Source organism: Brachyhypopomus gauderio, chromosome 9 (assembly GCF_052324685.1).
Source record: "Brachyhypopomus gauderio isolate BG-103 chromosome 9, BGAUD_0.2, whole genome shotgun sequence".
Classification (NCBI taxonomy): Eukaryota; Metazoa; Chordata; class Actinopteri; order Gymnotiformes; family Hypopomidae; genus Brachyhypopomus; species Brachyhypopomus gauderio.
The window spans coordinates 26,436,190-26,452,609 of NC_135219.1; the positions used below are offsets into that span (position 1 = coordinate 26,436,190).

At 40.9% G+C, this 16,420-nt stretch overlaps 1 protein-coding gene across 5 annotated transcripts in view; it reads left to right on the forward strand.

Moving 5' to 3' along the window:
* Positions 1 to 16,420, forward strand: part of nrxn3b (neurexin 3b) — a 233,517-nt gene that overhangs the window by 130,848 nt on the left and 86,249 nt on the right. For 4 of the 5 annotated variants that reach the window (XR_013133413.1, XM_077018153.1, XM_077018156.1 and 1 more), the window contains exon 17: positions 11,993 to 12,174. Coding sequence is in view for 4 of the 5 variants with exons in the window: in XM_077018153.1 (XP_076874268.1) it covers positions 11,993 to 12,174 (182 nt within the window). In the remaining variant the exon portion in view is untranslated. The remainder of the gene's footprint in view (positions 1 to 11,992; positions 12,175 to 16,420) is intronic. The other variant, XM_077018155.1, reaches the window with a different exon arrangement.

Sequence of the window (16,420 nt, forward strand, 5' to 3'; positions counted from 1 at the left end):
ATAAATCCTTAAAGGGCCCTCCCCACTATATGTATGCAGATAACTGTTTACAGGAGGTATGTTGAAAGGCTGGCCAGTGTTAAGATTGTGCAGTAAATTTCCTGGAAATGATGTGAGTGACTGTTCAACAGGTCTTTCAAGTTGAGATAGTCTTACCTCTGTAATGCTGCCGTAATAATGAGGCGTGACACACTCCATATACTATGTGTTTCATAAACACGTTTCACAACACCGAATTGATTAAATTATTATTTTCTTGTACTATCGCCAAACTCGATGTAATAAGCCATGTTAACTATCTTATATCTCATGGTTGTTGTTTATTATTTGTTCAACTTCTTTCTTTACTTTTGATTAGTGATGACCGTTAACGGCGTTAACGCCGAAGTGTCATGTGACACCAAGCGAGCTTCCAATTGGCTGGTGACGAAAAGTTGCTGAGCCAAATTGCTCAGGCGAGCGCACACGGTGAGATTTTGAAAATATCAAACACGTTAGATAAATGTCTCACAGGCACAAGAGGCAGAGAATTTTGTCTCGGCGAGCAACTAGCTGAGCAAACGGGCACGCTAGTTGCTAGTTGTTCAGCTAGTTGCTCGCTGTGAGTGGGGGGCGTAAGATAGAAGAGAGTTGTGAAGAAACTACTTTGTCTAGAATTTTGGAAATGAACAACTTAGATTAGAGATAGTTGAAACATTCCTGGGGATTTAGACCAGGGTTTTTATTAGCCGCTTGATGACTCCAAGTTTAAATGATTTGTGAATGTAACCCAGGCTGAGAGAATAGTTAATTATGGTAAGCAAAGGATCTACATTGCTGTGCAGTAATTCTTTAAGTAGATGGGTTGGTACAGCATCTGTTATGTGGAGGGCTTAGCAGATTCCACCAATGAAATAAGCTCCTCACGACCAATTGGGGAGAAGGACTCTAACAGGGCATCAGAGCTGACCAGACAGCTGTCAAGGTGCATTGGCATGTTGACAGGCTCTGAGATAGCACTACTAATTTTCCTTAATTTTTATCAATCTTATCATTAAAGAATTTCATACAATTGTTACTGCTGCACTCTAGTGGGATTAGCGGTTCGATTTGTTCATGACTCCTAGTTAGGCTAGAAACTAGCCTATGTTTTTCTATTAAAGCCAAAAAGTATGAGGATTGTGACGTATGGGGGGAATGCTTATATTCAATAAGACTGTTTTTCCATGATATATACTATATCATCCATCTATACCATCATCCATCCATCTATATACATGTAGATTCATGTAGAACTATATATAGATTCATTTCAACTATAATCATCTTATCAGCTCATAGCACTACATGAGACAGGAATTTCGGAAACTCCTGCAAAAACTCAAGAGTATGAACCAATAGTAATTAACATAAACAATTTCGTCACTTTGTTGGTTGATAAATTTGATACAATGAGGATGAGATGTTCAAAAGATTTAAACTTGAAGCCTTACTTTTGAGAGACACCTATATCAGCGTCATATAGTGTGGCGACACCACCTCCTCGACCATTTGGACAGGGGTTATGAACATATCTATAGCCAGAGGGAGAAGCTTCGTTTAGGGCCATATAGTCGTCTGGCCGAGTCCAGGTTTCCTTCAAGCAAAGCAAGCATAGATTATGGTCGGTAATCATTTCATTAACAAGTAATGCTATAGATGACAAGGATCTAATATTTAGTCCTAATTTCATTAGTGGACAGTTGTCAACATAATGCTGCAATAAATTCACTTGTGTCCAAGGTGAAAGCCAATTGAAATCCATACATAAATGAGGCAGTCTTGATCAACAGAACTCATCTCTCTGATTTTCCCTTCAACCAGGATTAGACCTCAACTCATCTCTCTCAGGTTTTCTTTTTAGTCAAATATACATAAAAAAGTGGCTTGTTCTTCTGAACCAAGTAGACACTGGAACAACAGCAATAATGTTATTATAACAGGTTGAAAGGCATACTAGCATGAGGAACCCAGAAAGCTAGGTAACATTATTGTTCATTCTGAATATGTATGGATGAAAATTTTCAGAGCTCATATCACGCATTGACTATTGCAAAATTGCAAGATTTGGAAGGGATACGTATAAATGTTTTAGAACATGTGTGAATATTCACCCATGTTTCAAAAACATAACATAACAAATATAAAAAAAAACAAATATAATTGTATTTTATCCATAAAATTGATGGATAAAAATTGATGGATTGTTCCATAAAATGTTTCTGTAAAAATATCCTGAAATTTGAGTTATGGTGTTACATATGCTTTAATGTTTTAGATTCTGTGTTTTGTAAAAAAGCCTTTGGAAGCACCATGCTGCAAAGTGTATAAGGTTCATTTTTAAATGTTTGTATTTTTAAAAACTCTATGGAACTTGGTTCTAACTACAGGTAATCACTTTGGTTTGATGTGAGTGGAATCATTCTGTGGACAAGTAGCTTGCTAATATCGTATTATAGTTTATATATCTGGGGTTCCCAACTTCATTTTAGATACATTTTGCTTGCTGTCAGGGGCAAGTGTGTTTAAACGTCACTCCCTGTGTGGTGCCCACTTGTATGAAGAATGTGATACTTCTAAATTATGATGGGACGCCAAAAATTGGTTATTACAAAATGTAACATTTATTCCATTTTATATTTGTTCTGCCGTGTAGCAGGAGTAGCAACTGATTAAATTATATGAAGCGTATAAACATAAAAATAATATATACAAATATAATACAGTATAATATTAAAAGAAAGATTCAACATTCATATATTGAATATATAGTATTTATTATACATAATATTTTTATGTGCTGTGTATTGTTGTCAGTGTATGTAAGTGTGCATGTTGTCTGCGTTCTTTGTCAGTCTTTGTGTTGACATTTTGTGTGTGACTTCATGTCATGATTTTGTTAATGTGAAACATTCTGTCTAACACTCTTGCCTTGACCCCAGATCATTACATTAACATAATTATACATAACTTTGATCATTTTTTTCAAGTTGGTAAATGTTCTTTTTATGAGCCTTTTTCCTAATCTGATTATCAGTATTTCAAAGGACACTATAAGTGTTATCACTCTGATACAAATGGACACTTGACTCATCTTCATGATAAATGGCGGTGAGAATTACTTTATTTCAGACCTTTGACAGCGAATTACTTTCGTGCTGATTCACTCTCTACAGGCATCTGGTATTACTGTGGTTCTGATTATGACTGTGTATGTTTTCTCACTACCAGAGGTTTCTTATTACATTACAAGCATGGCTCTCCTGCCTAGTCCTTCTGTAGCTCTGTTTTATATCCAGGCCCAGAAGCCTGGATATTATGACAGGTTTTAAACTAGGTGGGTGGATGGGGAGACCAAACATTCGAGGTTGGCACTATTCCATCTGGCTGGCTGTTGGAGCTGCTTGCAGTTAGCTGGTGGGTGGTGCCTGTTCTACTACACCATATTGTTTGGTAGGGTTAGTAGTGTTAGTAGTGTTAGTAGGGTTAGTAGGGTTAGTAGGGTTAGTAGTGTTAGTAGGGTTAGTAGGGTTAGTAGTGTTAGTAGTAGTGTTAGTAGGGTTAGTAGTGTTAGTAGGGTTAGTAGTGTTAGTAGTAGGGTTAGTAGTGTTAGTAGTGTTAGTAGTAGTGTTAGTAGTGTTAGTAGTGTTAGTAGTTAGTAGTGTTAGTAGTGTTAGTAGTGTTAGTAGTTAGTAGTTAGTAGATGCCCTCAGCCATCCCCCACAACTTGATCTAAGTGATTTACAGCAACTAATGGTTTCATTCAGCAAGAGGGCAATTTAATGAGTTTTTTAGAGTTAACTGGTCTTCACCAGGGGAGGAATAAATAAAACTGTGTGTGATGTATTATATTGACTCACCTTGCTGTAAGTCAATGGCATGTAAAATAGAGAACATGGGTTGTTTGTTTTTGAGAGCACAGTGTTCAGCATCACATATGTGCCCTTGGGGTTATTTTAATTTCACCAGCTGCTCAGATGTTCTGGATTGTACGTTTTCTGCAGCTCATGTATAGCCTTGTAATTTCTGTTCAAAGCTTAAATAACCTCATTTTAAAATGCACATTGCACATATTTATGCCTCATTGCACATATTTATGACTCCATTGCAAAGAAGACCTAAATGAATTAAATAATCCTCATATGTTTTTTTCCATGAGCTTGAGACTTGAAATACCTGTTATCACTATATACAGCAAGAGAAACCAATGTATCATTTAGCAGTGGTAATTGTGGGGGGGGGGGGGGGGGGGTTCTTATGTAAGCTGTAATGTATACCCCTAAGATCATTTTATTTATGTAGGAGACAACTATGCTGAGATACACATGAATTGTCTTTTTTTAAAGAATCTGTGTGTTGAAATTCACTTTTTCCCATTTTGAGCATTTGAGTAATATCTACTGCACTTGACTTTCATTTAACAGAGTGTGCTGAGTTCCTCTCCATGGGGTCTTGTTTCCAGTTGATGGATATATCTTCAGAGGCAAACTGTTGGAATACCTGATTTATGATCAGAGAAAGGCGAGCCATGATCAAATATGGCAGCAGGAATGTGTCTGATTGGACTGATATTGGATAGGATAGGATTGCCATGAAGAATGGACCACAGGCTGTCTGTAGATGGATTGTCCTGTCATAGAGCATCAATCCTAATGACTTAAATCTGAATGCCAGTGCTGTAGTGTCCAGAGCAGAAGCCCTGTTTATAAATGCTGAATGCAGTTATTTACTTTTCTTTGTGTCAGAAATGTTTCTGTTGGCTTTCTGACAAACTGGCCTCTAGTTTTATTACTACATGTAACTTTCAAATACTTTTTAGTAGTATAGTTGTACAGTTGCTAATGTCTTATCTTTCAATATACATCTGCATTTGCTGACAGCTTATTTTAATTGCAAAGACTCTAATGTCAAAAGCTCTCACTTCTAATTGGCTCACTGCGCAGTCACTAGCATTTCTGGCTGTGTTGACAGACTATTATCAAAGAGACAAGGCTGGGGATGGATGATGTTGGGTTTGGTAAACAAACCCAACAGGGTCTCTCCAAACAGTGATAGCCCATGGTATTATTCTGCACTAGCTGTATTTGCTTACATATGTTGCATTATACCTATGGTTCTTGGTGAGCATATCACAACTTCTGTGTAAGGTGTGCTTTCATTTTTTATCATTAGATTTTTAAAAAAATTCTTTTTTGAAAACTATTGTGTAGCATTCTGTAAGATGGCATTGAAAACGTTTCAATATTCATTGTCTTCCCATGGTCTTAGATGCTGTGGGGTTTATTCACAAACAGTGTTGGGAACGTTACTTTAAAAAAGTACAGTGGTACCTCGAGATACGAGCTGCTCTAGATACGAGCGATCCAAGATACGAGCACCGAGACGAGCAAAATTTCAATTTACAATCAATTATACATGTTGCGTGTGCCTTTATTAATAAAGAACTTTTTTTCCACATTTACGCTAGTTTTGTGACTTTTTTAAGGACCGATTACAATACTTTACATTGTTAAATTGCTTCGAGAACTGAGCAGTTTGAGATACAAGCACGGGTCTGGAACGGATTAAACTCGTATCTCGAGGTACCACTGTAATTAGTTATAGTTACTCACTACTTGTTCAAAAAAGTAACTGAGTTAGTAACTGAATTACTCTATAATAAAAGTAACTAGTTACCAGGGAAAGTAACTATTTGCGTTACAGTTAAAAAAAGGTTATATGCCAATAAATAAGGATGTTTTTGAAAAAGCAGTTTTCACAGTCAGTTGAAATGAGTAGATCAGAAAGGTGTTTAACTTTTGATATTTATTGCACATCCACAGACCAGTGCAGGATAAAATCCTTTAAAATCCTAAATCTTTGTAAAAAAAAAAGCAAAAGTAAACAGTTACACTATATAAAGTGCATTTACATCTATCAAATTAAATTAAATTCCTCAACCTGAGTCAACTGGTTTGTTCACAACAGAAGTAAACAACAATAAAACCTCTATTCTTAATTAAATAAATCAAATACCCAGTCTGGGAGACATTCAGGAACTTCAAGTATTTTCTTAAATAATGTTTATATCGCCTTGGAAATTGCAAAATTTTCTTCGGCTTGCACCTGACGCCATTTCGGCCTCTTCTCCGTTTGTGTCGTGTCACTGGCGTGCTGCGGCGCGCGTGTAAAAACACTGGCTCTGATTGGCTATCATAACGCTGCCTTAGCCAATCACTTAATGAATTGTTAAGTTAAACAGGTGTACAACTGTGACCTATCGAGATCTGTTACTCCTCACTAGTCTGGGCAGCGGTCCGCTACTGTTAGTATACCAATATATAGTAACGCACCGCTTTTAATGACCAGTAACGTCAACGGCGTTGTAACGACAGGAAAAGTAACTAATTATATTATCCCGTTACTGACAAAATGACGCCGTTACAGTGTTATTCGCAACACTGTTCACGAACCCAACCAGCATTGTTCACTTACACAAAGTCCATTGTAAGTTTATTTTCACTTTTGAATTACAGCAAATTCAAAAGTCAAATTGTTTGCCTACCATGAGTGCTGTGAACCAAAGTTTCTGTGCAGAACATCAGAACATTGCCCAGACAATAACACCACTTCAGCGGGCTTTCCTTCTTTCCAAAGTGCATTTGGTCCCAACATATGCAGCTGGCTTTCAATATGATATAAAATAAAATGTATGTGGTTCATCAGTCGAGGCCACCTTCTTGATTTGGTCCATGGATGAGTTCTTCTGATGGTCATAGCAGGGTCTTTTAGCAGTGGACAGGGGTCAGCATGAGCACTCTAGCTGGTCTGCAGCTACACAACCCATACACAGCAAGCTGCAATGGATTGTGGGTGACACTGCATATGACACCTTTCTATTATAGCCAGCACTGCTGATTCACCAGATGTTCTAGGACACTAGACACTAACCACCCCTCAAGACCTGCCATTATGGAAGTGCTCGGACACAGATATCTAAATGGACTTTGTCAGACTCATTCAGAACCTCACACTTGTGCACTTTACCTGACTTTTCACTTGCTGCCTAACAGACATATCTTATAGGTGCCATTGTAATGACATATAACCAGTGTTATACTGTTGTACATTGTAGCTGACCTGTGTGTGTGTGTGTGTGTGTGTGTGTGTGTGTGTGTGTGTGTGTGTGTGTGTGTGTGTGTGTGTGTGTGTTAGCTGGGGGGAGGGGGCGTTAGATGTGTTCCATGTCTTGTGTTCTTAGGATTCATCTTAGCTGATTTGTTGCTATTCTGAAATGTAATAATATTTATAACAACAGGTCACTTCCAAGCTATTTAGAATGCAAGATTCTAAATAATGCACCTTCTTATAAGAGATGCACCTCTTATTATCTTATAAGATAATGCACCTCTTCATCACACCATTCATTTGTTGATTTAAAACAAAATATGTGATACTTGTAGCAGCCTGCATGCTGTTCATTAATTGTTGGTCTTGTTAGAGAGAATGGAATTTTGAAGTGCAGGACTGTAATGAGGTGACCATGGAAAAAGATCATTATCTGTTGCATGCTGTGCACTAAGAGGTATGGTGTTAGGAAGTCTCTGTGTGTGCAGGAGAGAGAGAGATTGAAGTTTGATAGAGAGGGTTGGGGATTCATGCCCATCTCCATTGCAATGTCCAGAATGTCCTATTTGAGTATGGGGGCTATAGGTAATGAACTTTTTGGACTTTCTGTGAGATGTTACTATTTTGTTTTAGTAAAAAAAAAGTTTTGCATGCTGTTGATGTATAGTGGCCAACGTCTTAGATAAGGGCGTGGTACTATGGAGAGGCCTTGGACTCCAAGTGGACATTACTGTGGATTTCTTGAGTACTTCCATGTAGGCTACATGCTCTTGGTGGGGAATAGGAAGACCTTTAGCTACATGATATCACTTGCACCATAGTTGTCATCTGCTAATTTCACAATGATGTTCCCTGGGTGTTGTAGGTACCATGCCAGCAGGTGGCAGTACCACTGGCAACACATTGAACAAGCTTGCTTTGACGGAAGAAAGGGTGTGTCTAAAGTACGCGGTATCAAGGTACTTAAATACCCTGATCAGCCATCCATCTCTCTCTCTCTGGTTTGACCGACACCGAGGTTAGACCTATTAAAGAGAGGCTCCGCCATTTCTCTCTCTCTGGTTTTCTTTGAGAGCACGAGAACTTTGGTACGACTAACAGCAAACAGCTGAGAGTCGTATTACTTCATTAACGAGCCCGAGGTACAGTGCAATCTAACCAGGAACTGATCAATGTTACCGCGGCAACAGATTCATCGATTTACTTCAATCAAGCTTGATGCAAACTTGTTACGCGGCCAGACGGACTGAAACAAAGGCGATCAATTCTCTGTTAAACCGTGAGAGACTCACATTCCTGGACTTCATATCCAGTAGGACGATTCCCAGCACACCTGGACGACGTCGCTTTATCATCGAGGAACTTGTGGGTGGAAATTCCCTCCTAATTCCGGGAGGACAACAAACCACCCAAAATCCTCAACACGTGAGAGTCTAACTGCTGGGCTTAGTTTATCAAAGGGCATAGTTACTTGAACTGTAGACTTATCAAAGTTTAACTAAAACCTTTTCAGTGTTTTGTGTTCAACTTTGTTTAGATAGTTGTAACGGATGTGAATTCTTCAACAATCCGTGTACAAATAACAGGACGCAGGATGGAGTTCACCACGTTTACTGACAGACAGAAAATACACAATTTTTGTCTTCACACGTCGCGTACACTCTGGCTCCCCTCATCAATGTAAAACGCCACTGTCTGAGGGAGGAAGCCTTAACATTGCATAAATACACGCTGGCCATGATATTACATGTTAAGACATAGTATGAATTATGCTAACTCATTCTATGTAATCAATGAACCATGTATGAACTTGTAATAATAAATAATTCCATACAAAATTCCCTTGTGTGGAGGTGTCATTTTTCACAAGAAAATACAATACACAAATGAATTTTCACCTTCAAAATCAAATGAACATACCTGTGACAGACAGAAAATACACAATTTTTTTCTTCACACGTCGCGTACACTCTGGCTCCCTATGAAATAAAACTGTCATAAGATGGCTGCCCTATTAGCTTGCAGTTAGCTAGTTAAAACAAAATTGAGGCTGATTAAAAACGTCTTTCCTTTTTTTAAACCTTCCAAATAATTCATAGTTAAATCCTTCAGATACCACACCATTAATTACCTTTAGTTGATAACTAAACTTGTGGTTCTGGTATAATTAGAATATGAGACTGATTCTAAATTAATGAGACTGATTAATAATTAAGGTAAAACAAATTATATCTACTTTAAAGGATTAGTAGGTGAAACCCCTACAGTGGGCAGGGGTGCAGTCGGATGTGTAGAGTGAGTAGAGAAGTGGGCTTAGCACACACCCCCGGGGGGAGCCAGTTCTTAGGGTGCAGACGGATGTGTAGAGTGAGCACACACCCCTGGGGGGAGCCAGTGCTTAGGGTGCAGACGGATGTGTAGAGTGAGCACACACCCCTGGGGGGAGCCAGTTCTTAGGGTGCAGACGGAGGAGAGATGAGGACCCAGTTTCACCTGTTGGGGACGGTTGATCAGAAAGTCCTTTATCCAGGAGCAGGTCAATGGTGGAAGCCCCAGATTGGCTAATTTGGTGATCATAATGTCTGGTATTATGGCATTAAAGGCAGAGCTGTGGTCGATGAAAAGCATCCTAACGTAGCTCCCCCGTTTCTCCAGGTGACTCACTGCTGAATGGCATTGAAGGCAGAGCTGTGGTCACTGAAGAGCGTCCTAACGTATGTCCAGTATTATGGTATTAAAGGCAGAGCTGTGGTCACTGAAGAGCGTCCTAACGTAGCTCCCCCGTTTCTCCAGGTGACTCACTGCTGAATGGAGGGCGATGGATATTGCAACTTCTGTGGATCTGTTGGTCCGGTATGCAAACTGATGTGAGTCCATAGTAGGGGGGAGACAGGTTCTGATATGTTTCAGAACTAGTTTCTCAAAGCACTTTGTGATTACTGGGGTGAGTGCTACCGGGTAAAAGTCATTGAGGCTGGTTGTAGGTGATTTTTTGGGGACTGGAATGATGGTGGCTGATTTCAAGCAAGGTGGGATAACAGCTTGTTCCAGTGACAGGTTGAAGATTTTGGTGAAGACCTGTGCTAACGGGTCAGCACATGCCTTAAGCACCTTCCCTGGTACACCATCCGGGCCTGCAGCCTTCTTGGGATTCACAGCACGAAGCACCTGTCTTACATCCTCAGCTGCAAGAATGAGTGGGGGGGGGACCAGTGACTGGAGTGGATTGTGGTTGAGGGGAGGAAATTGTATTCAGAAGCTGTGCCTTCAAAGCGGGCATAAAAACAGTTCAGTTCCTCTGCTAGTGCTGTATCTGGGTCACCGGGTGTCGTAGCACAGCCTCTGTAATTGGTGATGGACTGGATGTTCACGAGGGTTGTTGTTGAACTGCTCCTCTATTTTCTTCCTGTGCTCTGCTTTGGCAGTTCTGATGCCCTTCCTCAGGTCAGCACACGTGGCTCTATATAATGATCTGTCACACGTAGCTCTATATAATGCCCTGTCGCCCGATCTGAAGGAGTCACAGGCCTGGAGGAGCGCTCAGACCTGGTTAGTTATCCATGGTTTTTGGTTTATACTCGGATTGACTTTTCCACTGTGACTGTATTAGTACAGTGTCTGATGTAAGACAGTACAGTGTCTGATGTAAGACAGTACAGTGTCTGATGTATTCAGTCAGGTCTTCATGCTGGAAAACTTCCCACTGTGTTTGTTCAAAGCAGTCCTGTAGTCTGGTAAGGGCGTCATCGGGCCAGGTGGTAATGGTGATCCTTTTGGGCCTTGTTTGTCGGATAAGGGGGGTGTATGCAGGGATGAGGAACAGAGAGAGGCGGTCTGACTGACCCAGGTGGGGGAGGGGTATGGCTCTGTAAACATGCTTGATCTTGGAATATACATGATCCAGTGAATTCTCCCCTCTTGTTCACATGTTGGTATATTTTTGGTAAAACATTTTTGAGATTAGCCTTGTTAAAGTCCCCTGCGATGATGTGAATGCTATTTGGATAGGCACGCTGATGGTTATTGATAATGTTCAGCAACAGAGTAAGAGCTGTTTTTACATTGGCGTCCGGTAGAATGTAGACTGCGGTAATGATAACTACAGTTAGTTCCCTGGGCAAGTAAAATGGTCTGCATTTCACCGACATGAACTCTGTCAGAAGAACAGTGCCTGTTCATTATAATGCTACTATTGCACCAACCTTCATGCACATAGATGATTTCCAGCTAGTTGTAACTTTAAATTGTCTGTTTTGTGTACCATGGATCTGGCGTTTAAGAGATGGAGGCTTGGCAGCAGTGGTTTGAGTGGCCGTTTCCTTAGCTTATTCAGCAGTCCAGCTTCCTCTCACCATGCCGCCTACGTCACTTGCCAGACCCGATAACAATCCACGGAGATCCCGCTGGTCTCGCTGTCTTGTCCGGAATGTTTTGAGTGCGATGAAAACCGCTACTGATGACCATTTCCTGTTGAAATCTGATGTACAGTAGATCCATACGGTTGTAGTGTTTGTAGGAGTTCATAAACAACATACAACATACTAAAACAGCACACAAAAAACAGAATAAAGTACACAAGTAAGGAGAGCTGTGTGCCGCTGCGTCTATACGCGCCGCCATCTTTGCGTTTACACTGGTTTTATCAAAACCTATAACAACTTGTGAATAACAATCTGCAGATTGTAGCCAGAAACAAGAGTTGTGTTATAGTTGTGTTGTTCATTTCTCACTTAAACAAATATTGTGCTAACCTCTAAAGGAATACTATATTGATGAACCTGTCCCCATCAACTCCACATCAGCTGAAACTCTTGAGGCCTACTCATAGCTTTTAAACCTTTGTTATATATTCTTTATATTTCTGCAGCAGGCACCACATATATCTTTGGCAAAGGTGGCGGTTCGATTACCTACACATGGCCCAGCAATGAGCGACCCAGCACAAGAACCGACCGACTGGCTGTAGGCTTCAGTACCACCATCAAAGATGGAATTTTGGTTCGCATCGATAGTGCCCCTCGACTCGGTGACTACATCATGCTACACATTGTAAGTTCCAACACCATTTACTTATCTTGTGATTGAATCAACAATTGAGCTCAGTGCACATTTTTTGTTACTGTACTGATAGTGCATCTTAGCCTAGTTGACTAAAATTGTTGGTATCACAGACGTTTGCAGCTTTAAAGAATGCTTGCCACCTATATAAGTCCTTCATGATGTCATGCTTCCTAGAATGAACAACGCCTCTGACCATACAGCCACACACCTTGCTGTCATTCACTCCGGCTTCACCAATAATTCCACATTCCAGACACCCACCTCCCCTGATTACTAAATGTCTACACCTTTTCACCTGTGTTTTTATACTCATCACTGTTACTTCCTCATTACAAAGTATTTCCACAATTGCATGAATACCGAGCGGTTATTCTGTCTTCAACCTGTTTCATGACCACTGCCTCTGTTGTCAAAAAAGATGCTCTTATTAATTTGGATGTCATGCTGTCATAATAACTGACAGGTTGTCATGACATTAGGATGTGCCATGACACATGACTTGTGGGTTGGCATGACATGGCATGTTATGACAACTGACTTTGAAGCTTAGTGTTTTTGTTTGTTTGTTTTTTAGTATGCCAGGGAGACATAATGCTGATCAAGTAAAATTTAGCTGTTAGTAAAATTTAACAAAAGTGAGTGTGACATCTGCGACATGGCTGAGACCAGAGACCGTATACATAATGGACGGTACGTCACCGTTGACTCCCATTGTGAATTTTTGAAGCCACCAAGATGGCCGTCATGGATGCTGCCATCTTGGATGCGCTTGCGCAGTAGATGAAAATTGGAGCGAGAGCATGCGCATTAGAACCGGTAGGCAGGACAGTATCTCCGTCAGAGCATGCGCATTAGAACCGGTAGGCAGGACAGTATCTCCACCAGAGCATGCGCATTAGAACCGGTAGGCAGGACAGTATCTCCACCAGAGCATGCGCATTAGAACTGGTAGACAGGACAGTATCTCCACCAGAGCATGCGCATTAGAACCGGTAGGCAGGACAGTATCTCCACCAGAGCATGCGCATTAGAACCGGTAGGCAGGACAGTATCTCCGCCCCAACTCTGATCATATTAGTTAGGATACGCCCACCAGTATAGACGGGGTTGCTCATACAGACTGTGCTTCACTGAACTTGACTTTCAGCGGAATGTTGCTACGAATTACAAATTGCTGTACGATGACGACTAGGTTAATCAAGTTACAGAAAAAAATCCAAACTCAACCAGATGGTCTGTTAGAAATAAGCCACACAGCTATTTACTACTGAACAAAGATATTGTTTCACTTAAAAAATTTAAAAGTTAAAAAAGCTATTGGCTAACAGAGCCAAATATAAAAAGCACAGTTAGTTTTATGAGGTTTAATGTGAATGACTTCAACTATACATACATAAATAATCTTGTATGTGTATACCGTATAGTCATGGCCAAAAGTTTTGAGAATGACACAAATATTATATTTCCACATGATCTGCTGCCCTCTGGTTTTTATGTGTTTGTCAGATGTTTTTATCACATACAGAAATATCATATTATAAGTAACAAGCTTTTATTGACAGTTAGAATGAGTTAATGCAGCAAGTCAATATTTGCAGTGTTGACCCTTCTTCAGGACCTCTGCAATTCTCCGTGGCATGCCCTCAATCAACTTCTGGACCAAATCCTGACTGACAGCAGTCCATTCTTGCACAATCAGTGCTTGCATTTTGTCAGAATGTGTAGGTTTTTGTTTGTCCACCCGTCTCTTGATTGACCACAAGTTCTCAATGGGATTAAAATCTGGGGAGTTTCTAGGCCATGCACCCAAAATCTCTGTTTTTTAGTTTAGTTAGTTTTTTAGTTATCACCTTTGCTTTATGGCAAGGTGCTCCATCATGCTGGAAAAGGCATTGTTGATCACCAAACTGCTCTTGGATGGTTGGGAGAAGTTGCTCTCGGAGGACATTCTGGTACAATTCTTTATTCATGGCTGTGTTTTTAGGCAAGACTGTGAGAGAGCCTTGCCTCTGCCTTCAAGTCAAGTCAAGTCAAATTTATTTACAGTTGTGATCAAATTTATTCAACCCCCACTGAAATAAAGTGTTTTGGCCAGTTTGACATTGATTTTGATCATTTCAGTCATCTTATTTACAATTATATCAAAGAGGCACTTATAAATTAGACAAACATAACATAATATTTATGATGGAATAACCACAAATGTCTTTACTGTGCTCACATCATTATCAGTTTTATTCAACCCCCTAGTTATATTATTTTTTAGTACTTAGTACAACATCCTTTTCCAGTTATGACAGCTTTCAAGCGTGAAGCATAGCTTGACACAAGTGTCTTGCAGCGACCTATGGGTATCTTAGCCCATTCTTCATGGGCAAAAGCCTCCAGTTCAGTCACATTCTTAGGCTTGCGCACTGCAACTGCCTTCTTTAGGTCCCACCAGAGGTTCTCAATTGGATTTAAGTCTGGTGATTGCGATGGCCACTCTAGAATGTTCCAGCCTTTCATGTTCAACCATGCTCTAGTGGACTTGGATGTGTGCTTCGGATCATTGTCCTGTTGGAAGGTCCAACGTCTCCCAAGCCGCAGGTTTGTGACTGACTCCATCACATTTTCCTCCAAGATCTCCTGGTACTGAAGGGAATTCATGGTACCCTGCACACGTTGAAGCTTTCCTGTACCATTAGAAGCAAAACAGCCCCAAAGCATAATTGACCCCCCGCCATGCTTCACAGTAGGCAAGGTGTTCTTTTGTTCATAAGCCTGGTTCTTCCTTCTCCAAACATAGCGCTGGTCCATTGTCCCAAACAGTTCTAATTTAGTTTCCAAAACCTGTTCCAAAACCTTTGTGGCTTGTCCACATGACTTTTGGCATACTGCAGTCGACTTTTCTTGTTCTTTGGAGTCAGCAAGGGGGTGCGTCTGGGCGTTCTGGCATGGAGGTCTTCGTTATGCAGTGCGCGCCTTATTGTCTGAGCTGAAACTTCAGTGCCCACATCTGACAGGTCTTTTTTCAGTTCCTTAGCAGTCACGCGGGGATTTTTCTCCACATTACGCTTCAGGTAGCGCACAGCAGTCGCGGTCAGGATCTTCTTTCTGCCACGACCAGGTAACGTTTCCACTGTGCCCTTTAACTTGAACTTGCGAATGATACTTCCGATAGTGTCTCTTGGAATATTTAACAACTTCGCAATCTTTTTATATCCATTGCCATTCTTGTGAAGAGCAATAACCTCTTCTCTTGTCTTCTGGGACCATTCTCTTGCCTTCACCATGCTTGGAAACACACCAGTAGATGTCTAGAAGGAGCTGAGTATCACAGTCCTTTTAAATCTGCCTAATTGGTGCTTATCATGCTTGATTGCTGCTCGTTGACATCCACAGATGTTTTCAATACCTGATGGAAAACACTGGAATGAACCTCTGTTCTTAGGAGTGGTAGTCGTAAAGGGGTTGAATAATTGTGTCAATGAAGAAATCACAAAAAGGCCATTTAATACTTTATGACAAAAAAAATTGATGCTATCTTAGTTGCATTTAGTTCTTTAACAAGTCCTTGTAAGATTTCATTATGAACACAATTACAAATGTGCACTGAATTCCATAAAACCCTTCGCAGCATTGGGGGTTGAATAAATTTGATCACAACTGTATATAGCGCTTTTCACAACACACGTTGTCACAAAGCAGCTTTACAATTGTATGTGTCCAGATCCCTAATGAGCAAGCCAAAGGCGACAGTGGTGAGGAAAAACTCCCTATAGGGAAGAAACCTCGGGAGGACCAAGAATCAAAAGGGAACCCATCCTCCATTGGGCGGCCCGTTAACACAAGTCTGTGGTCGCAGGGTGGTTCCAAAGTTCTACAGCAACAGTCTAGGCTCCTGTTCCCCAGCCAAGCAGCCTCAGTCCCCTCGGTGCAGGCGGTGGGCCTCAGGCGGGCCAGCATCAGCACGAACCCTCGTGGCAACGGCTCATCCAACCCCGGCATCCGCACATCCACCAGCAGGCCAGACCATCCCCCAGGTGCCTGCAGGTGCCTGTATCCAATCGTCTTGGGTGGAGGCATGCAAGAAGATAGAAATACAGACAGAGTGGACATGAATTTAAACCACCATTGATTTAAATGTGCATAGCTCACGTGCCAGTGATGAGCATGTGGCTCCGACAGGCTAATCTATAGCAGCATAACTAAAGGGAGGGGTTCAGAGGTGACCACAGTCATGAGGGCTCAC